Source organism: Colius striatus, chromosome 3, assembly GCF_028858725.1.
Source record: "Colius striatus isolate bColStr4 chromosome 3, bColStr4.1.hap1, whole genome shotgun sequence".
Lineage (NCBI taxonomy): Eukaryota > Metazoa > Chordata > Aves > Coliiformes > Coliidae > Colius > Colius striatus.
The window spans coordinates 44406777-44429408 of record NC_084761.1 but is presented as its reverse complement, the minus strand read 5'-3'; the positions used below and the strand labels follow the sequence as shown (position 1 = coordinate 44429408).

The window sequence follows — 22632 nt, the reverse complement described above, 5'->3', positions numbered from 1 at the left end:
AGGGGAAAAACAAGTATAACAGGACATATTGTATTGCCTACTCCAACAGATTTGTTTGTTTTCAGACTGAAGAAGGGTTGCTGTCAAACACTACAAGCTAGTCATGTTTTGTGAAAGCAGATGGGGGCCTTTTTTTGTTCCTATTTCTTTCTTTTTGTAAATCTTGGACTTCAACTCCAATCCCAAAGAGAAATCATACTAAACTGGATAATATTTCTGCACTTCTCTGAAGCTCAGAAGTACATTTCCATTCCTGAAGTTTTGCACCTGTTCTGTGGTAAGAAAGGATGCACACAAGAATCGACTGCAGGCAATGGTTTGCTCATTTTTAACTTTGCTTTTTTTTTTTTAAAAAAAAAAAAAACAAGATTAAAACTCTTACTCCCTTCCCAAAACAACTAAAGCTGTACCACAGCTGACAGAAATCAGTCATTACCTGATAAAACAAAAAATAAAACAGACGACTTTCAAACAGAGCTGCATGACCCAGTAATATAAACTGTCCCAGTTTTGTCCCTAGTTAAGAGGGCTCCTTTCAAATTCTCTCATCCACTTTTCTGATTAAACTCTCTCAGAAATTAAGGAAAATACATAAAATTTTAAAAGAACAGGGTAGAGAAATAAAGTACTAATTACTTGTCTTTTAACTACTGAAACTTACATTGCATTTCACTGCATATTATAGAGAGGTTTAAATTGATACTAACATTAACAGCAAACTATTACTTACTATTTCCTTAAGCTGAACTTCTTAATCTCTAACTGTTAAAGTAGAGTCATAAACACTATGTAGTTATTCATCTGCCCAATGATTTTAATCAGCATCAACCCAAGAAATTCCTTTTCCTCACTTCCTCTTCTCCCCTTCTTTCCCCACAAGCCAAGTATTTTCCATGTCAAAGCAACCTGCAAGAAAACTGAGAATGAAGGGCCAGTCCAGTGATATATTTACTTTACACTCAGAAACCAGGAAAAATTCTCAATGGCTAAGAAATATAGTTCCTTAACAAGCTACTGAATAGTCCTATTCCTTCAGAAAGGCTACTCTGTGCCCTGGTGCTCCCTAACCACAAGCAGCAGGCTCTGATCACACATACCTGACAGTATATATGGGTTTTGGTCCCACAACAATCACTATCTTTTAGACAAACCTCCTGATTTAATTCTCATGATTCCCAGTAACGTTGCATTTCAGAAAGTGAACCTCCATTTATCCAGAGAAAAGATGCACTTTACCCGTGTTGTAAAAACTTAACTTCATACAGTTTTAACACATTTGTATGATCTTCTTATTGAACAGTCTGTAAGCAGAATTACACCTCACATGCTGTCCACATAGCCACACTTTAGTGACAGAATCCCATTTGGATACCAGAAGCATGGTCACAATGAGAACAAGATTGGAAAGGATATCACCCCCCCAAATTTTCAAGCTAAAAGGTGAGACCTACTAGGCAACAAATCCTGGAAGTAATCCAGTTCTAAGTGATGAAACAGTGGAAACATACAGTCCTTTTTGGAATGCAATACAGATGCCTGCAGATATAAAAGGAACAGACTCTTTCAACAAGGAAAATAGTGGTGTGATACATATTCTGAGTGGGTAAATACGCACTATTACACGGGAGATAAGCCTGTAATTTTCAGAGGTCACTTTCTAAAGCTGTTGTGTTTCAGGAGTCAAAAGACTTTCTACATGACAAGTCCTCTTGAAGATCTATGTGAATATTTTCAAAAGCTTAGTGTGAAAGCACACATGCCCTCCTTGAAGGAAGTATCTGACTTAAACAACAACAAAAAAGAAAAGTCTGGCCTCTTTTCAGTCTGTCTCTTCTTGTCCTGGGTGGCCTAAACTCAAGTCACCAAACTCAAGTCACCATTCTACTGTGCAAGCTGCTGATGAAACTTGCATCAATAAAGATAAAAATACTTGCCATGGATTTTCTGAGCTTCTGGGTCATCCACACTGATGGCAATTATCTTCCAATCTGTCTCTCCTTCATCAACAAGAGCTAAAACACCCAAGACCTTCACCTGAACAATCTCACCAGAAGAACGTACCTGAAACAGAACATAATCTCACACAGATTCGGAAAATGCTGCATGGAATTTCTTTCTCTTTACAGACAAGATAGCTGTCATGGTTTAGGCCCATCAGGGAACAAAGACCACGATTAGTACTGAAGAGGCTGAGGATTGCTCAAGGGCAGGGAGAGCTTAATTGCCGCTCAAGGTTCAGGACAAAACAGACCAGGCCACTCAGTTTGGGGAAGAAAACAGAAAAAAAACCAATTTAATGCAACATCAACTAAAACATACCCCCAGAAACCCAAAACATAACCAAAACGAAACAACCCAGAGTAATACATCAATGAAGAGTCCAACCAGCCTTTTTAAGAACACCTTCTTGCCACACCTCCCCTCTTCCCGGGCTCAGAGCCCTGATCCCGGGGTTTTTACCCTGTCCCCCCCTGAACGGTTTGGGGGGCAGGCAGTGAGGGGTTTCAGTCAGTCTGTTCCCGATAGCTTCTGCCGTTTGTCCCTCCTCAGGACGGGTGAACTCCACACCAGTCCTCCCTGCAAGTCCGTGGGGTAGCTCACACGCATGGCAGCCCTGCACGGGCTGCTCCGACGCGCACTTATTCCAAAGGCTGCAGCTCCTCTCTGCCTCTCGTGTGGGGCTGCTCTGCGGCACACAGGCTCTCCAGCACGGCCTGGGCCATGGCCGTCTCCCCACACAGTCCCTCGCCCGTCCAGGCTCGCTCACATGAAGCTGCTGGTAACTCTCGGTCCTGCCATGGACCTCCATAGGTTGCAGGGGCACAGCTTGCATTCTCGCCACGGCTTGCAGAGGAGTCTCTGGTCTATTGCTTCTCCTTCCTTCCTCCTTATCTGGCTGAAGGGTCCGCTTGGCCGCCTCCATCTTGTATCACTCTTACACCTCCTGACTTGCATTCCAATTCCCATCCCCTAAATAGTGATGGCAGAGGCGCCAGATTGGCCCAGCAGGGCCGGAGGTGGGTCTGAACCCAGGAGCCGGGGGAGAGTCCGCAAACTCTTTACCAGGTCTTCACTGCAACCCGCTCCCCCTGTTACTAAGCCAAAAGCTGCTCCTTGCTAAACCAGAACAATAGCTTTACTACATTTTTGACCAGCAGCTAACAGAATTGCAAGATTGATCTGTAAACCCAGTACACATCTATACAGCATTACTCCACCATTGCTATTCTTCAACCCTCAGTTCTCCAGTCAGCATTTAAGTAAACAAGCTAGAAAATTTTACTTTGTCTTCTACTCCCTCACACCTTCTCGATCTTCACCCCAAACTGCAAGTCAAAAGTATCTTATACTCATTTTTAACACCTTCCTGCCTCTTGACTCAACTTAATCTTTCTCTTGATGTTCCTTCCTCTATATTCTAATATACACATACAAACACACACAACTTCCCCAGAAATATCAGCACAACTAATTTTTGCATTTTCCCTTGAAATCAATCTTCAGCTCCCTTTCCTCAAAAAACGTCACCTGTGCTGTTGTCATCAACTAAATTTCCCTCTATTTAAAGCATCCCAAAGAGAGTCCTCTTCCAAACTCATTCATTTCATAACATCATATTTGATGCTACCAAGGATTGCTCTGTTTTTGCTGCCTCTCAAAAGACTTTAATTCCCTCTCCTCCTTCAAACAAAACTCAATGTTAAACTGCAGAACTTCAGGGTGGTGTTCTCTTCCCTTTTATCCAGTATACAAACTTCATCAAATCCTGCTTTCTTTCTCATTTTAAAACATACACCATTTCCTTACCTTCCGCCTCAGATCCTCTATTCATACTTTTGCCATCCCCTGAGACTATTACCATCTTTTCTTGTTTTCCATCTGCCCTTCTACTCCAAAAGTTGTTACCAAATTATTAAATTAACCTTGATAAATCAAATTAATCCTGATAAAGACAAACCTTTGAACCTATTTCACAAACATCAATAGGATCGTTATCCCCACTGCATCCTGTAATTTTATCTGTATGGTTTGGATCTTCCCAGGTCTGTAAAACAAAGAGAATTATCAGTTACCAGTTGATTTGCAATTACAATTCATCTAACCACTGAAGTGCTAAGATTAATAAAAACTATAAAGGAAGTGCTAAGATTAATAAAAACTATAAAGACAACAGCTTTCCAAGAATAGGTTTGCTCAATGGGAAAAGAAAAAAAATCAAAAACCAAGAAATAATTAGCCAATGCACTGACACTGAATAACTCAACCTTCTAGTCAGGACAGGAAACATGAGAATTACTGAGGACAACAAAAATATTAACTGTGTCTGTGACTCAAGAGATAAATTTCATCAAATTGCAGTGATTAAGGCACTAGAAGACCCTGAATATATATTTCCCCGGTTACCACTGGTTGTGGGATTGTCTAGGGCATCCTACAATTACCTTCTTATTGTACTCTTTAAATACCATGGTGCTAACATAAGTTGCTTTAGAAAACAGCTAGGCTTTGAGCTAACCAAGCTCCTAGGTATAGATTTGTCAGTAACCAATCAGCTTTTCCAAGTTCTTAGATGTAGTTATGAAATATTTCTGAGTATTTTGACACGTACATTCCCAGTAACAGCCAACAGCTTAAGGCCAACGAAGCTTCTCCAGGAAGCAAGTTCAAATCCCTGTTCTAACCTCTGTACAAACAAGGAATCATAGCCAAGTTATAGTAACTTAGTTACTAGACAAGTACTTGTTTTGTTTCTTACGGGCTAGTAACGAGTAACTCATTCTAAAGTTGAAGAGTCTTCCTAGTTAGAATTTTAAGTCCAATTAAGTGTGCTAGAAATCATTTTTTTTTCCAAGGAGCTATACTATTAGCTCCTGTTGTCCATGGTCAAACCTCTACCTCAAACTTGTTCTTGAGAACTTGGCTGATACTAAAAGTGAAAAAACAGTGAAAGCGATTGCTCAGGTGTTTAGGTAGCAGAACCATTAGCCAAAACTTCCTCAAGTGGAGTCAAGAGAGAATTTTAATTTAAAACTTAATTTTCTAATATTCCGCCGAAGTGCTTTTTATTTAAGACTGCATTATACCAGTACTATTCTCCTGCACATCTGCACCTTTCCACTTGTACATTAGAAGGAAAGCTCACTAGGAATGGTATTTTTCTCTGGCCAGTATGACAATGATGAGAGTCTTACTGTCATTTTTTTCTTCTCTGTTCCACAGTATACAACAAGAGCCCCAACATGCATCTTTAAGCCATATATTAGGGTTGAACTTCTGGTAACTGCTGATTCTGATGAAAAGTCCTCTTGTGATAATGGCTACACAGAAATGGATTTTGTTTGTTACAGCTGCTAGTAGCAACCTGAGCTAGCATCTAGACTTCAACAATTGGAGGTGTAATGATCCAGCTGGTATTTTGAAGTTATTACAGAAAATAAAGATGGTAATTACCTCCAGCTCTCTCTGACTCACAAGGTAAGAAGGAGAGCTGAACATTTCTCCTGGGAAAGTATCATCAGTCCAACATAATACACTTTGTGCAGGAAAATATTAAAATGTTTCATTTTGGCTTTGTACTGAAGCACGTACAAATTTCAAAACACTAAAATCAGAATCGGTGGTTCCCAATTGTTGGGGCCTGGGCTATAATGAATGATATGGAGTTAGACAAAGAGGGATAAAGTCAGTAGTTCATCTCTGAATTGCCTTTGGGAGGAGAGGAGAGGAGAGGAGAGGAGAGGAGAGGAGAGGAGAGGAGAGGAGAGGAGAGGAGAGGAGAGGAGAGGAGAGGAGAGGAGAGGAGAGGAGAGGAGAGGAGAGGAGAGGAGAGGAGAGGAGAGGAGAGGAGAGGAGAGGAGAGGAGAGGAGAGATGAATGCCTATGTGACAGCAAGCTTGAGCAGGGAGGAAACCAAAACTACAGACTGTAAGGGAGGCAAGGTCAAAAGAAGAAGACACAATAGAACATTCAATTAAGCATTGTGTGATTGCACGTACCTGACTAACAAATTGTAACATATGTAACTAACAATAGTATATAGCTAAGCAAAATGTAAGGTAAGCATAACCGTAGTCTAGTGTGAGAGAAAACTAGCTGAAGGCCAAATAGATGGGGTGATATTTTAAGTACAATAAGGTTGGTGTTTAAGCACAATGAGGTTGGTGTCTAAGTTGTTACAAAAACGAAACTTTGAAGCTTTATGCATAGTGAGTGATCCTTAGTATTAACTAATTGTCATGAATTGTAGCACGTATACCGCATTTGGAAAACTATATAAGTGATGATTATGTGGCAATAAATTTGGAGTCAATGCACATCATATTGGTGTCTGGTTGCTCCCATCTCGCATGATGAAGAAGAACCCCTGCACTGAACTGTACCTATTTGGAAACTTGGGACTACTGAGATTGCTGACAGGATAAGAACTTCATTGCTATACTCCAGCACCTACCTGGTATCTCCTCTCCAAGATTCAAACACATCAGCAAATTTTACACTTAACTGCATAAGCAATGAAAGAAAATAAAATTACTCTTTTCTAGCTCCATCATTTTCCTCAGTACTAATTTAAGTCCAATGTGTTATTCAGAGGAATGAAAAAGGTTTAGAACTTCTTGTTATGCCCAAAATTTCAATTATCAGTTGGGCTTTTTCAGGGCTCAAAGTTTGGAACATGTCATCATCAGTAAAGTCTCACAGTTCAGAGAAAAGTTAACTAAGGCAGATGAGTTTTGATCTAAAAAAAGAACACCCCTTGTGTTCCTCTTTGTTACAGATATTAAGAAATCCCAATTAAAATTTATGCTGCAGTACATTAAAATTCTAAATTAGTTTTTTTAAAAAAGCCTGGTTTAAGCAGAAAAGGGCTACTTGACAAAGTGTTCTTGAATGGCAGATCATGATAGTTCAATTCTGTCACTACAGTAGAGACGCAGATTAAAGGTTCAAGATTTCTTGATCATTTAACTCCTTCCTGAAACACAGGACATATTTACACCCACACCCAAAATTTATAGACACAATAAAACTCAATATAAAAAAACCCCTCATTTACAAACGTATCCAAGAGAAGCATCCCTTTTGTAGCTGATTTGTATTCACGCAGTACCCAGGATTTACAAGGCAATTTACACAGAAGACAGAAAACTTTTGCCATTATAACAAAAATGTTACCTGCGGGAGGGCACCGTAATTCCATATATAACCCTTGTGAGGAAAGATATTTGCCACATATCGAAGCTTGCCTTTCTTTATATCTTGTTTAATGGGATTCAACGGCTCCTCAGTGGCAATCTAAGCAGATCATGAAAAAGAGAGAAAGGCTGAGAGAAAGAGAAAGAGAATGCTAAAATGGAAAGCAATTCATTCTGTACCAAAGCAGTTAGAAAGATCCATCTGGGAGTACGTGCTTGGGGTTTGAGAAGTATTAAAAGTATGACCGCCTCACTCTAAATCTCAAGGGTCATGTTCCAAAAGTAGCTTATTAAGGTTTTAAATAACACTGTGAAGTATGCAAGAAAAAATGAATCTAGAAGATAAAGTAATAAATTTATAAGGTGACTGTCCTGGTCAAACATAAATGTTGAAAGGAATTTAAGTTAGAGGTTCTAGCAAATACAAGTTCAAAAGAAATGCAAATGGTGTCACAATTTTTTCTGACAATAAGAGCTTTGATAGCAACAGGGGAAATGTTTCATCTTCTTCTCACCTTTTGTTCATTGCTCTCCGATTGTATACATCCCTTCTCTTCATCATCTCTCAGCATACAAATACTTTTTAGTATGCACAAATTCTGCATAGTCACCAAATACCAACTCAATGTAGATTTGGAACTAGTTAAGGTAGCATTAGCAGAAGGTGTTTTTATTCACAAAGAAGCACTTCCAGAAGGACTGAACTAATTAAAGTCAAACAGTTTATTATTGCATCATCCTCCTCAAATACAAACCCACTGCCACATGCATTACCTACCAGACATCAGCTCATTCACTGTAACCATCCTTTTGATACTCCACACCACAATCCAATCCATGATAGCTTGGCTCTTGCTTACAAACATTCATCTGAACGGTATTACATTTGTTACAGGTTCAAATGGTACATAGTTTGTGTGCACATGCACGCAGCCCTTAGTCCATACTCATTTTACAACATCCCTGTCATTTACCTAAAGCACCACCAGAAAAATCATACCAAAGGAATTCCATGTTTTTGAACCACACCAAACTGTCAATATAATGCACTTATTCCACAAGTAAACTTTCCCCACAGCTGGGATAAATGTTTACACATTTCTGTTTTCACACGTGATTCTACCTGCTTCTGGTCATAGCTTAACAGTGAAGACTTCAAATAGGCCATTTGGGACTTTGACAGAAGTGCAGATCAGCAATGCTTTTTCTTGATGTAAACCCGGAAAAAGAGGAGTAACTAACAACAGACAAAAGTCCCATGAAAAGCACCTTTGGTAAAATCAAGGGAAGAACAAATTGGTGAGCAGGAGATCTGGGGGTAACAGCAAGAAACGTTAATCTGAAGGCAAGGTTTAATTTCCTACAGCCTCCATTCCACACGAGCGCATCTCAGCACGGAGATGCAGAAAAGACCTGGTAATAGCACCTTACCACAGTCTTGACTGAAGACACATTGTGCCGAGACACAATGACAAGGCAAAAAAAGGGCCTTGATAAATAGTGCAGGAAATTTCAAAAATATTAACAGTTACTGATTAGAGAACTTGGATCTCCTCTGTCAAGCCCCAAAAGTCTAAACTCATCGATTTTGGAACCTAACAGGACAGTAAACTTCTACCCTCAACAGCAATCTGAGCTTAACACAGAATTCAAATAGTGCTGTCAAAGGTAAACTGCAGGAGAGAACTCAGTTCCCTCAATAAATCATCATCTTAAAATACAAGGTGAATAAACTCTGCTTGCAGAATAATAACTGTGGTGGTAAACACAGTTCAAATGATTTTTCAGCATCAAGGAAAAAACAAAATTCAGAAATAAGAGGCTGGGTGAGCTCTTTGGTGTTATTTTTAATAATCAAAATAGTTAACAGTTGAATCACAAACTTCCTTCGAAGTATTCAGGAAGCATTCCTAAAATTAATACAAATGTTCAGAAAGATAAGACATACTCTGACAAGATGTGTTGTTTCATGAACACTACAGATGAAGCATTACTTAGCTTCTATATTGTAACTGCAAAGAAACAACCCACTACGCTCTGGTTTTAAAATATCTCTGCAGGAGCACACACTTTCAATTACTGAGGTCCCCAAGTATTATCTTTTTTGGTCACAGGGAAATACTTTTCTCATTCACAACTCCATTTGTCAGGATTTGGCCCAGCACACTACAAAGAAGAAACTAGAGGAATTAAATCCTCTGAGTGGACTGCTCTACACTCTTGCTCTACGAGCAAGCAACAGTAAGACTGATTACTGGACAATGGCCTGCAAGCCAGCACTTTCACAAGGAAAATGTCCACATAAACAACTTAAAATTATTTTTTAAGAGGTAAAATTGTATGTGTTAGGAATAATCCACACTCTGATTAAACTCTGAGTATTGCAAGCCACTGCATGGTCGTAACTTTCACAACATCTATGTAACTAGGGCATTTTTCTTAATTACCTCCATTTTTGCATTTGTCCACCGAGGCACCTCTACAACCATATTAAACAGGACCTAAAACAAAAAACAATGAAAATTAAATCCACTTGGCAACTAGTATTTACAACAAGACAAATTCTCTCCTCTGTATTAACAGCAATATAGATCACATCTCTCTGTTCCAGTTAGTTTTACATTTAGTTCCACAAAACGACAGTCAACCTCCTTGGCTTATCCTTTCCCCACCCCATCCATTTGAGAATATAAACAACTACACAAAGTGGAAATGCACATGATGGTTTTTTCATTCCTGTATCAATATCGCTCTTCACAAAACACTGAGAAGGTTCATGAATCGTTCAGTCTACTAGTCAAAGAGCACTGGACATTTCTATAAGACAGAGCTAGCTTCCCTCAAGCACCGAAGAGGACATTGTACTGTTTTTTGCCCTGAAGATGTATTTTTTCAGGCTCTCTATTGCCTCAGTAATTTTTTTAAAAGCCCATGCAAATGCCACAACCACTCGTATTTCTGATTCTCAGTCAGGTTTGGTTAAATGAGGCAACATGAATCCAAAAGTGACAGCAGAGGAAAGACAGGGACACAGACATCTCATCTTTGCATTCGCCTTCTTCCTAACAGAAACAAACTGAAAGTTGTTTTAAGAAGGGGAGTGTGGGAGGAATAAACCTAGAACATGTAAACTTTCATGTTTTTAAAAGAAAAATAAGTAATCTATGCTTTTCACATCAAGAGTGTTGAAATTTTCCAAAGAGAAAAACTGTGTACCTGCCATAAGGTTTCTCCTTCTGAAAGTGTCAGCTGAGCATTACCAAGGAGTAGGGTACTAATCAAAATGTGTAACTAGGCCAAAGCACTCAACAATGTCTACAACCTATTTTCTCCTAGATTACTAAAATAATGTCAAGATATCACATTGCCTAAGACAGCTCTCCATAGCCAAGGAAAATATACATTGGTATTAAAAACAAAGTAAAACAAAAAACAACAGTTCAGGAAGGACAAAATATGTTTTTGCAGTAATTTATAAGAAAAAAATTATAAAGCTGAACCAGCTGAAGACCTGCACTGACTCATTACACTGAAATAAAGGCTTTAGCAGACTCTGCAGCTGCAACAAAGAAATATTATTACCAGAGTCAGTGCCACACTGATTAAAGTAATACCAGTAGTTCTGTGATCTTCTCCTCCCAAACAAACCTGGAATGGGGAAAGCAAGAAAGAAAGGCAAAACCCCAGCTGTCACTCAATATTTCTCTCACGAGACCTCAAGCTATGCACAATCCTGACAGCAAATTTCTCAGTAAATTTAAATTAAATTTGCTATCTGTAGGTACTGTGCCCATATTGCAATCAGTGGCATATCAGATGGAATCACTTTTCCCAATCAGCTCATAAACAGACAAAACAAACAAACAAAAAAGTGCTTCAGATCAGTTTCATAAAGTAAAGTATCTCAGAACAGTTGAAGCAGAGAAGTAATCAGAAACAAAACTCAAAGATGCCAACACTAAGGAAGCAGACAGAATAAAGCAACGTACATGCAGCGGCAGGTAAGGGAAGGGTTGGAAGAGAGCCGAATAAAGTCTGCACATCCATCTGGGAAACACTTGGAAAAAAAGAAATGCACAGCATGAAAGCCAGTGCTGACAAGAAACTCTTAAGAAAACTGCCAAGCAGGTCAAAGAATTGTTCTGATGAGTAGCTACAGGCAGAAAACTTATGAACTGCTCCTGGAATTATACACAATGTCTTCCCCTTCACCACAACCCTGTATTTTTGTTGCTTAGATGCCATTGTACATTTTTCTGACCATGTCAAATACAATTGTTTCAGCAGCCAGTACAGCTTGGTTTTGAGCTTTAATTGGTCAAAAGTTATTCCAGGTCTTCACTAAAACAACTCTCAGGGCTGGATGAGAAATAGACTGAAATTAATACAATGCTGTTCTCAAAAAGGGAAAAAAAAAAATCAAAACCAACCCATCCACATAATCACTTGGATTTAACTCAGCTCTAAGACCAAGCCTTCAGAATTTGTGGTATCAGTCAAATGTGAATTGTCAAGAGTCTTAAATGTGACAGCCTGACACATTAATTTGTATGCAAAAAAATCCCTGAAAGTACTCTCTCTAATGCTAAGCTGCCACAAGCATTTACAAGAGATTAATAACTTCATGCAGTGCTTACATTTAAAAATAAAAAGTCTTATTTATAGGGCAATCACATTCTCACAGTGATGAGACAAGATTCACTGGTGTGGAAAGGAAAACACATAATAAGATAGTCTGACAGAGAGAAAGAGAGAAGTAGTATATTCCTCTGTTTTTGTAGGATTTTTTTTCTTCTTCTTTCTTGTCTTGCTGCCCTCCTTGCCTAAATATCACCCATGAATTTTTCAACTCTTATTCTCCCAGTCCAAGCACCTATTCCTTCTGACCTCTTGAATGTTCTCTCTCCGATCTCTTACTGCAAAACCGTTCCTGCCCCAGCTGCAAACAGAAATGCAAGTGTCAGAGACCACCTGTCTTCACAGATTACCATCTGTGTGTGCCATTCAGTTGGTAGCTTTGGATGGTGAGTGCATCTGATAATTTATACTTTTATCTTTATTTTAAATCAGCAAAACAAGTAATACCTCCTCACCAAACCCCCGAGTACTTCTACCCTCTTCAAGGAATGGTGAGACTGTTTCAATAGCTCATTTGACTCATTTTCCAGCAAAAGAAGAAATTAAAAAATTCTCAGGAAAGAAAAACTACTGCTTTGGAAAGTCTACCATTTAGCTGTCTTAATATGACAGCAGTCAACTGGTCTGCCTATGAAATTGTTGCTTGCTGTGGTCAAGATTTAATCCAACTCTGCAAGCACCTAATGCAGAAAGGACTCTGGCTCATGCAGCAAACTGTAAAAGAGGTTAAATGAGTAGATCCTACAGGCAAGCCTCATGCCAGCTCCGTTGGCTGATGTTTTTTTCAGGACAGTCTCCTAGAGGATGCAAGAAAAACAAAAACAAAAAACGCCAAGAAACAAAAGAAACAGTTTCCTAGAATCTGAAAAAAGGACAGAATCCATCTACTAGGGGACGTAACCTGACAAAGCCCACTGGGACTTTCAATCCAGGGTATTACATAGCTTGTTTGAGTTTGGGTTAATGTGAACACAGGAAAGACATTTGTACTTATTCTCTGTTACACTTCCAAAAGGTGACGGGGAAAAATTTAAAAAAACACTTGCTCAACACAGAGAAGTCAAAAGTGCATTTCCTAAGTACTAAAACTGAATATGAAAATCAGCAGAAAATGACCTCAGAGGGAACAATGAGTATGTCTAAATGATATCTTCATTTCCTAAGAACTACATGCTAAGTACAATACATGGGAACTCACATCAAAAGTAAATAAGCATTGGCTTTATTGGCATGTTTATCAATGTTTGGCAACTTACTGCATCTCATTTCAGTTGAACAGCATTTTTTACGTATCACAGTACCATTTTTTGCTGAGACAAAGCAAAAATGTCTCTTTCGCAGAAAAAACAGGAACTGGTGGGTTTTTTTGAAATAAGAAAACCACAGAAAGATGAAAAGATGTAGAAATATACTTTGACATTTTCACATAGTAAGTGTTTGGAAAAAGCAAGGAAAATAGAAGCTGTGGTACCCAGGTAAACTGAGTCAACATTCTCTGCACTGACTGATGGCAAAAAAACAACTGCTCTCATTTTGATCGGGGTTTGTTACTGTAAACCTGAGTATCACAGGAAGAAAAAGTACATTCCTGACACTATTTTTACAACTTGCCCTTCTGGACTCCCTGCTCAGATACATTCTTCTGAGAAACAATTCAGCTATCCCTTTCTCATTCAACTATTTTGTTTCCCAGTCTTCTCAAGTTCCTCAGTTTGTGCACTTGAGGGGAGAGTTTTGAATAGGTACTATTTTGCCCAAGTGTTGCAACACTTAATGCTCAACTCTGAAGGTTCAGCTCATTTGAAGCAGAAGTGGAGCAACCTTTGCAGAGCAAGGGAAGTGACAAAACAAGAGATCATGAGAGGAACAGAAACTCAGTGTAATTTCATAAAATGACAAACATTATCACTTTTTAAGGCCCAATTGTCGGTCACTATCACCCTTCCATGTCAGCAAGAAGACATATGCTAAAGCTTACAATTGCTTTAGTCACATTTATAGTAGAGTGCCTAAGAAAAACTATGAAAGCATTACAGGCAGCATTTGGGGGCTGCTGACCCCTCCTTACTGAGAAGCTCTGAGCTCACAAGACAGAGAAGAAAACACAGCCATCATTGCCATTTGTTTTCTCTTCTGTCTGCACATTTAAAATATTGCAGGGATTCTCATCAGCCATCAACTGAACATGGCATCATGCACCTGAGGACTAATGAGAACAAAAAAGATAAGCTGCAGTCCAGGAGCTGAGGGAACAAATTATGATGTTGAAAAGAGAAAAAAAAAAAAAAAAAGGAGAAAGAAAATAAAGATTGCCATGAAATACACCCAGAAATAAATGGAGAGGGCATTGCTTATAAAATGAGTACCCATGTTCTAAGCACACTCAATTTAATGCTACAAGGTATTTGCCAATGAAAATAACAAACCAGATGCCAGTAACATCTGGAGATCAAATATACTGTATCTAAATGCAAAGTCTATGGAACTTTTCCAATACAAATTAACACACCACATAGCAAAAAAGGAATGCAATGCCCAGTATAAATGCAAAGCACCTGCAGTCTCTTCATAATGTACTTCCCTCCTGTTATAGTGAGACAAGAATTATGAATACCTAAGTTTTTACCCACAGGTATCCCAGAAGTGGTGTCAGGCATATCCTCTGAGATACTCGTTACCGGACACATTCACCTGCAAAATTCAGTGTACAATTGTGACATAAATGAAACGTCGACTTTCTCAAGTTTAAGGAGCCATTACGAGACCTGGACAGGCTGGAGGGTTGGGCAGGGAAAAATCTAATAAAATTCAACAAGGGCAAGTGTAGAGTGTTGCATCTGGGAAAAAAAGAAACCCATGTACCAGTACAGGTTGGGGAATGAACTGTTAGAGAGCAGTGTAGGGGAAAGGGACCTGGCAGTGCTGGTGGACAGCAGGATGAGCATGAGTCAGCAACGTGCCCTCGTGGCCAGGAAGGCCAATGGCATCCTGGGGTGTATTAGAAGAGGTGTGATGAGTAGGTTGAGAGAGGTTCTCCTCCCTCTCTACTCTGCCCTTGTGAGACCACATCCGGAATATTGTGTCCAGTTCTGAGCCCCTCCGTTCAAAGATAGGGAGCTGCTGGAGAGAGTTCAGCACAGGGCCACAAAGATGATAAAGAGAGTGGAGCATCTCCCTTATGATGAAAGGCTGAGGGAGCTGGGGCTCTTTACCTTGGAGGAGACTGAGGGGTGACCTCATTAATGTTTATAAATATGTAAAGGGTGGGTGTCAGGATGGAGCCAGGCTCTTCCCAGAGATGTCCAATGGGTATAATGGTATAACGCCTGTGATGGGCAGTGGGTATAAGCTGGAACATAAGAGGTCCCAAAGAAATACAAGGAAGAATTTTTTCACTGTGAGGGTGATGCACTGGAATAGGCTGCCCAGATGGGTTGCTGAGTCTCCTTCTCTAGGGACGTTCAAAACCCGCCTGGATGAGTTCCTGTGTGACCAACTCTTGGTGGCCCTGCTCTGGCAGGGGGGTTGGACTAGATAGTATTTTGAGGTCCCTTCCAATCCTTAAGATTCTGTGATTCTATGATTTATTTGCAGTTAAATTTGCTCAAATCACTGATGTAACTTTCTCAATAAACCAACTTCCCTCCAGTAGATTTTAACTGGACTGATGAGTGAAGATTACATATTCTCAATATTTGTTAATCTGTAAGAACTTAAAAGCAGGCTCACAGCTACTGGACACACACACAGAAAAAAAGCAGGGCAAGTTCAAAAATCAGGATGAAAGTTTCCCTGATAATCTAAAGTTTGGAACACACAAATCCCTGAACACATGTAACTGACACACTTAACAGTCCCGATTACATACAACAAAAAAAAGGTCTAACATGACCACAGAAGATTACAGAGGCTGTAGTTAAGACAGAATACAAAGTCAGTACAAAGTTTCCACCTGTATTGTATGGGAAACGATGACAGCTTTGCTTGTCTTGGGAAACATACCAACCTTAGACACCAGTTAGACAACTCTGACACCAGTTTTTACACTGTTTTGAATAACAGTTCTGACACAGTTCCAAGCATGAGGCCCTCTACCAGATCATCTACTCAGACCGCATGACCACACTGATGACCCCTTGTACCTCATCTGTTAATTATCAGAAGTATTTGCCTGACAAGCAATTCAATTAAGTCCACAAGGGTATTCCAGCACTATGAAACCCTCAGGAGGTAACAAAACAAAAAGCTGTTTTGGTTTTTGTTTGTGGGTTTTTTTCCTCCAAATGCTTTTGTGGGTGTCTGCAAGTTAGAGGACTATAATCTTTACATGCTTGAACAGATTCTTTACTAAGGTAAACATTGTCAATAAAACTCTGTATTCAAGAATACCAGGGTCCCCTGAATGAGATGATATACGAATACTTTACTGAAGACATACAAGGACAAGGAGATTAGAATCCTCCTTCACTATAGCAGAAAAGCAGCATGTCACATTTTCCTTAAAAAGAAAATGATGACCCCTTCAAATCTTCTTCCTGACAGACATGGAAGGCCACATTCACAGATCTGCCTCTGATAGTTTTTTCTATAACCACAGTGGGAATATGCAACTCTTCCAACAGAGATGGGAATCTTTTGATACTTTTCACAGAGACTTACTTAGGCAGGAGTGGATTCTGAGTGCTTGTAATGCTTAAGACAAAGCAGAGGTTCAGACTGCAGGCTGGTAATAATTTTGAGACTTTTTTTTCCCCCTAGCATAGTTTTGCCCTCAAAATAACTTCTCTCTAGTCTTCAAATTGCAAAAAAACATTTGTGAAAGCAAAAAGATCAGTTGTCAACAGTGCCTGCAAAGCTCAGTTTAATTGAGCTTTGGGAAAGTCTAAAATGTTGCAAGAAATGGTTGCACTACTGACAACGATCCAAATAGAAACACCATAGCATTTCCCTTAAAACTACAGGCTGAGACTGCAAAACAGCTAAGAGACAATGTGCATTCTTCTATCCCATGACTGTTAAAACCTGAAATTCCTCTATTTTGAGACCTTCTTCTCTGGCATCAGGAATGCCAAGAACAATTTAAAGTAGATTAGACAAACTGAAGAGACTCGTGCAGAATTATCTTCATTTTCCTTATCTAACCTACCATCTGATGAACACCAGGTTAACAATTTAACACATACTCTTAAGAGTATGACAAAGTAACAAATAACTGCTACCTTAAAAGCACAAGTTTTAAAGATGCCACTGTGTTTCCATGGCAAGAGGAATTTTCATCTTTAAATTCTGATCAAATTCAGTTCAAGGATGAATTGAACAACAGGCATCAATAATAGCCTTTGCATCTCTATACAGGAGTATAATGCTTCAAAGGTTTTCCGAATCAGTACATGGCATTAAATTCCTCACTTCCTCTTTATTCTGATTAAGCTACACTTTCCCCACACATAAGCACACAGCTGTGCATCTCTCACCAGGCTAAGGTGAGCATAGCTGCTCAAGAGCTCAGTGTAAGAAGAAACTGCTTCCTAAGCATAAAGATCCCTCTATTTTCTCTCTTCTCCCCAACTTCCAAAGATGATGAGGAAAAAGGGATTTTCTAAATTATTCCCATTCTTACATTTCACCAGCTAAGTAAAGACCAAGCATGCTTGGGAAGCCTATAGCCTGCATGTTTGTTTCCTTACTCACAACAGAATCCCACAAAGACTGGAACATTCACTTTTCTTTGCTCATTTTCTGTAGCTCTATTAAACTACAGTCCAAAGCACTCTCAGAGCAAGAGTTATATGAAGCAGCTCTGGAGTCTACACTGGCCCAGAAAGCAAGAGCTGCTCAACTTCACTAGCATTTTGACCCCAATCCACTGGCTGATCCAGAGATCAGAAAAAGGGTACTAGAAACATACGTTTCAACAAGTTGCTGTGTTTTCCACTACACAGACAAATGCAGTTTTGAATTGGTTTAGACGTTGCATAAAACAAACCTTGCATCTTCACAACTGCCAGGTATTGTCATAATATTCATAAGCAGGTAAAAAACAGACTATTTTACTTCTAGCAAAAACAGGAATTAAGAATTCATGTTGCAAGACGGTTTTGAGAAAAAGTATGTGCCTTTCTTCTCAATAATTCATCTTTCAAGCAGGACTCTACTCAATAGCACCAAGCAGCAGGAAATTGGGCACTGTAGCTTGAATGAATCACAGAGCAAAGGGAGAGGAAATACACAGTACAGGACTGTGTGGGGACTGTTGTACACTCAAAGAACCAGTGTACCACACACCAATTGCAAAACTATGAGAACCCAGACAGTTAGCATAGTCCTTTCACATGAGATGAGTAGTTAGTTTTTCCATATGACTGGTCAAACAGATATGATGAGAAAACAACTGGGACATACACATCATACATCATGGGCTTAAAGTATTTTTTGTTTCTTTTTTTTTTATTTCACTTTCTTCCACTAAGTTTTAGGTACTCCCATGGTAGGGAAAACACTGAAAAAAAATGCAATATTTTGGAAAAGACAATTGCATAAACAAATCTTGTTTCAGAGAAAAAGTCTGAGAAGACCTTCCATGTTTTTTGAGGCTTCTGTTAGGCTTAACTTCAGTGTTAATCGCTAAGCGATTAGCAGATGTGATTCTTCTCTCTTTGGGCTTCAGAGATGAGTGTAGAAAACAACGCGTCCTCAGTTCTAAAAAGCAGACACTGTCTAGTTTCTGCCCAGTAATACTTAGGATGTGTATATATATATACACCAAAGATTATTCATGGTCAGAGCATAATGAACGTTTTATTAATGGAGGTTTTATTGCAAATGTTTCTGAATGCAATAGCAAAAAAGATATTTACACTGCAACAGTTGTAATAAACCTTCTAAAGAGTGGTATAAAAGCGTTTGCCTTTGAGAACATCTTGGTTAATGAAAGAATGCTGACACTCCTGGCCCATTCAAACAGGCAAACATCAAATCCCTTTAAGTCTTCTCCTCCTAAAAGACTTGCATTTGAAGATATGTCAACTATACTCAATAAGACTAAGTTCACTTTACAGAAAAGTGATGTTGGAAAGGAAATAGAAGGAATAGTTCAAAAGAAAAAAAAAAAAAAGCTTTGCAGTTTAGCAGTACCTCAGTTCCAGCAGTCTTTGACTTCTTCGCAGGAATCTCTTTATCCTATAGGGAAAGAGTGAAGTAAAAAAAGTATAAAAGAATATTAGACAGCAATGCTGTATTCACGGCAACAGTAGTTTTCAATGCAATTGAAACATCCCTTTGTGAGCATAAAGGCCTAAACTATAACTTTAAAAACTACCCAGTTCTCCTTCACTGTGAAATTATATCCTTCCAGACATTAACAGAGGAAGATAAAAATGTGATAGGACACATTCATTTTCTCCCAGCTACTAAAAAACTTAGGCAGTAATTTAGGCCTGTCCTCAACTGATTAAAAACACAAAGTTATCCTTCTTTCAGTTAAAAAACGAAAAATAAACATAAAAAAAGAAAACAAACAAAATCACTATAGAAAATAAGGATGGATGTCAAAATACAACTCCTTATGTCCTCCTCTTGCAAAGATGGCAAAATCTACAGCGACCTTCATAATTACTCCCTTTCTTGCTGTCCCCTCAGGACCCTGCCTGAGAATGCTCTTTCCTTGCTCACATACCAAAATGAAAGCTTCTCCACATAGATCAGACATCACTGTATTATTCAATCTACAGAAAAATCACAGACTATAATCCATACTTCCAAACCATAAACTCTAGATGCAGGGACGGTAAGGCCCCCAGGGAAAGTATGATGAAAATGTCCAGTGCTTTTCCAGCAGGAGCATCCACTGAACGGAGCATCTCATCTCTAAATGAGACTTACCTCTTTATTATTTATTTTTAATCACTTGGTTTAAGTAATTCAAAAGATTGGTTTATTAGTTCAGAAGTCTCAATTTGAACATGTTACAACCGCTGACCTTTCTCACCATTCAAATCATCCATAGAGACCCAGCAACAAAACAAGAAAACGGTTAAAATCCTCCCAAACTGTGTTAACAAGCATATCATAACAAGCCAACCCAAGTCTAAACCAAAGACTGTCAGTTCCCACCAATGACACATAAAACACGCGTTTCATTATTGCTATAATGAAACTCCAGGGAGTGTGGCTAACAAGACGTGAAAGTGCTCAGCTGCACCTCATGCCTTGTAATTCTCCCAAGGTGTGACTACCACTTCTCTCTTGGGCATTATTGTTGGCTTCCAATTATAATGCTCCTTTTGGGAATGAAGAGAAATAGACTGTAAGTTACACAAGCATGTGCTGTACACCTCCTACTGCAAGGAAATATACACTTTCAATTGCAGATATAGAAAAATGACAATTTTAAGAGTCACAGTAGAAAATGAACATAAATATAGAGGATTAACATAAGATACAGTGAGGGTTCCCTCTGCCCTCGATCAATTGGACACACATGGACCTGTCTGCACAGTAATTGTTATGGTTCACTGCAAGTTACTGAACTCAGTAGAGAAAATTTGGTGGAGTTATTGTGTCTGTACCACATAAGGAATCAGCATGGATTTAAGTGTTCTTTTCTGGTGCTATACATTTGTCTGTTAGCTGCTAAAATAAACAAACAAAAGCTTTCAAAAACTGCATTTTTACCTAAAGAACATAAAAAAACCTGTTATCACTTCGCAATTAATTGTGTTTCAAACACATACCTCTTTAGATCCAGCAAACAGTGGAATGTCATGAAATGGGGAAATATATTTACCATCTGCATTCTCTGAAAACAGAACAAATAATTAGCCTTATAAATCTAAAGATTTGCCATAAGATATTGGTATTGCTAACTATTATGCATTACAGAAATTTAACATATGCCACAATTAGACATCAAACTTTTTCTGAAGCTTAATTCCAAGGACTAAAACGTAACCTACATGCAGGACAAAGAATTTGATTGTTTGAAAATGATTCAATAGAATTAGCATTATTGCTTTAGTATTCAATAGTACATGTGACTACCTGGCAACATAAGCTATGTAAAGATGAGATCTCTTCTTCTCTTTTCTCCTCCTCACCAGTAATACACAACCAGTAACAGAGGAAAAAAAAATACCTAGAGAACCTCATTTCCATGACTGATCAGTGAATTCATCTGTATTTCTAGCAATGCTGCCGTTGTGGCTTCATTGTACTTCTAATAAAGCGAGTCTTCATTACCACAGAGAGAAAATTCCCCAAAACAGTAGGCCAAAGTCTGACTTAAAGAATAAGTAAGGGATGGGGCAAGTACTCAGGCCCTAGATGTGAAACGCGAGACCTTGAAACCAGTAGAAATCAAGACTAACTTAATGGGGACCCAATCTGAATGACAGTCTTGCTTCCACTATAAGAAGAGGGCGCACAGGGGAGGGGCTGAATCACTCAAGTGGATGCTTAAGCTTTTCAAACTACTCAGAAAATTTTCACAGAATCACTACGGTTGGAAAAGATCTTTAAGATCATCAAGTCCAGTCTCTAACCTCACATTGCTATGTAAATTTTTCAACATACTACATCAAAACAGAAATATCAACAACAGCATAAAGTGCTAACACAAATCCCAAGGAACTTCTCCTCTGCTAGCATCTCTACCATAAAGAGAAAAGCAGACAAGGGACCTCATTTATCTTTGGATTGTACTTTGACTGCCTCAGCAAAGAAGAGTCAATGGAAGCCGTTTTTGCAACTCCTGGAAGCCTCTCAGATGTGCTTCCCAAATAAAACAAAGTTCAGTGGTAGTCTGCTTATTCCCGCTAACTAAAGCGACTTTCTCTAGATGAAGTCTTGTGCTGGCAGCCCCTGAGAACTGAGCAGAAGGGAGCTCTTACAGGGTACTGCTGACAAGAGTACAAGACGCCTCACACCAGCAGACGTCAGAATTAATTGCATGTAAGTCACTGGACCAAAAATGTACAAAGCACCGCTAGAGAGGTGGTGTACAAACAGACAACATTGTTACGTGATTTAGTAACACTGAGACTGCACACTACCAGCCCTCTGGGTTTTGAGAAGCCTCCTGGAGCGCTGCCCGTGCCCTCCCTGCACCACTAGCTGCAGGGAGCCCCACGAAGTGGATGCCAGCTTCCCCTCACCGTGACGTTACTGGAAGGAGGGCTGGCCTAGTCACCGGGGTCAGGCCACGCTCCTGTTAAGCTGTCATACTACAGCCGAAGGCTGCCCTCGGAGTCCCAGGGGACTCAGCCTTCGTATTCAGGCCGACACAACACCCCGCCACAGCAGTGCTTCACCCCCGGCGCCCCCAGCACCTCTTCGCCCCCCTGGGGCCTTCGCAGGGCTGCGAAAGGACACAGCTCCGCCGTGCACGTCAGCCCCCAGGACTGAGCAGGCCCAGCATCCCCTCCCAAAGCGGATTTCACAGGAAGTCCCCCCTCTCTCCACAAAAAAATACCGCCCCTGGAGCGGGAGGGAGGCTCAGGGAAAGTCATCTCAGCCCGAGGGGCCTGGGGAGCGGGGAATCACCGCCTGTGCCCACCGTGCGCCCCAGGAGGCGGGGGAGGAGGAATGGGTTTATCGAGCCCGGGGGCTGCTACTTACTAAAGTAGAGGCGGTAACCGGGCGAGTTGGGCTGCCCGCGCTGCTCCGTGCCGTAGCAAGCCATGGCGCCGAGGCAGCAGCGCGGCGGCGGCGGCGGCCGCCCCCACCGACCCCCCTGCGCCGCCAGCAGTCGCACCAGCACGGGCGGCGCGCGCATGATGGCGACGGCGGCCGCCTTCCCTCCCCT

General features: G+C 40.0%; 1 protein-coding gene across 1 annotated transcript in view; it reads right to left on the bottom strand.

The window, feature by feature from the left end:
• The window catches only part of PPA2 (inorganic pyrophosphatase 2), a 38511-nt gene extending 15879 nt beyond the window's left edge, over nucleotides 1-22632 (bottom strand). The window contains exons 1-7 of the mRNA XM_061991894.1: nucleotides 22446-22632; nucleotides 20564-20628; nucleotides 18966-19010; nucleotides 9641-9694; nucleotides 7174-7293; nucleotides 3959-4045; nucleotides 1935-2061 (exon numbers count right to left, since the gene is read on the bottom strand). Coding sequence (XP_061847878.1) covers nucleotides 1935-2061; nucleotides 3959-4045; nucleotides 7174-7293; nucleotides 9641-9694; nucleotides 18966-19010; nucleotides 20564-20628; nucleotides 22446-22602 — 655 coding nt within the window. The 5' untranslated portion in view covers nucleotides 22603-22632. The remainder of the gene's footprint in view (nucleotides 1-1934; nucleotides 2062-3958; nucleotides 4046-7173; nucleotides 7294-9640; nucleotides 9695-18965; nucleotides 19011-20563; nucleotides 20629-22445) is intronic.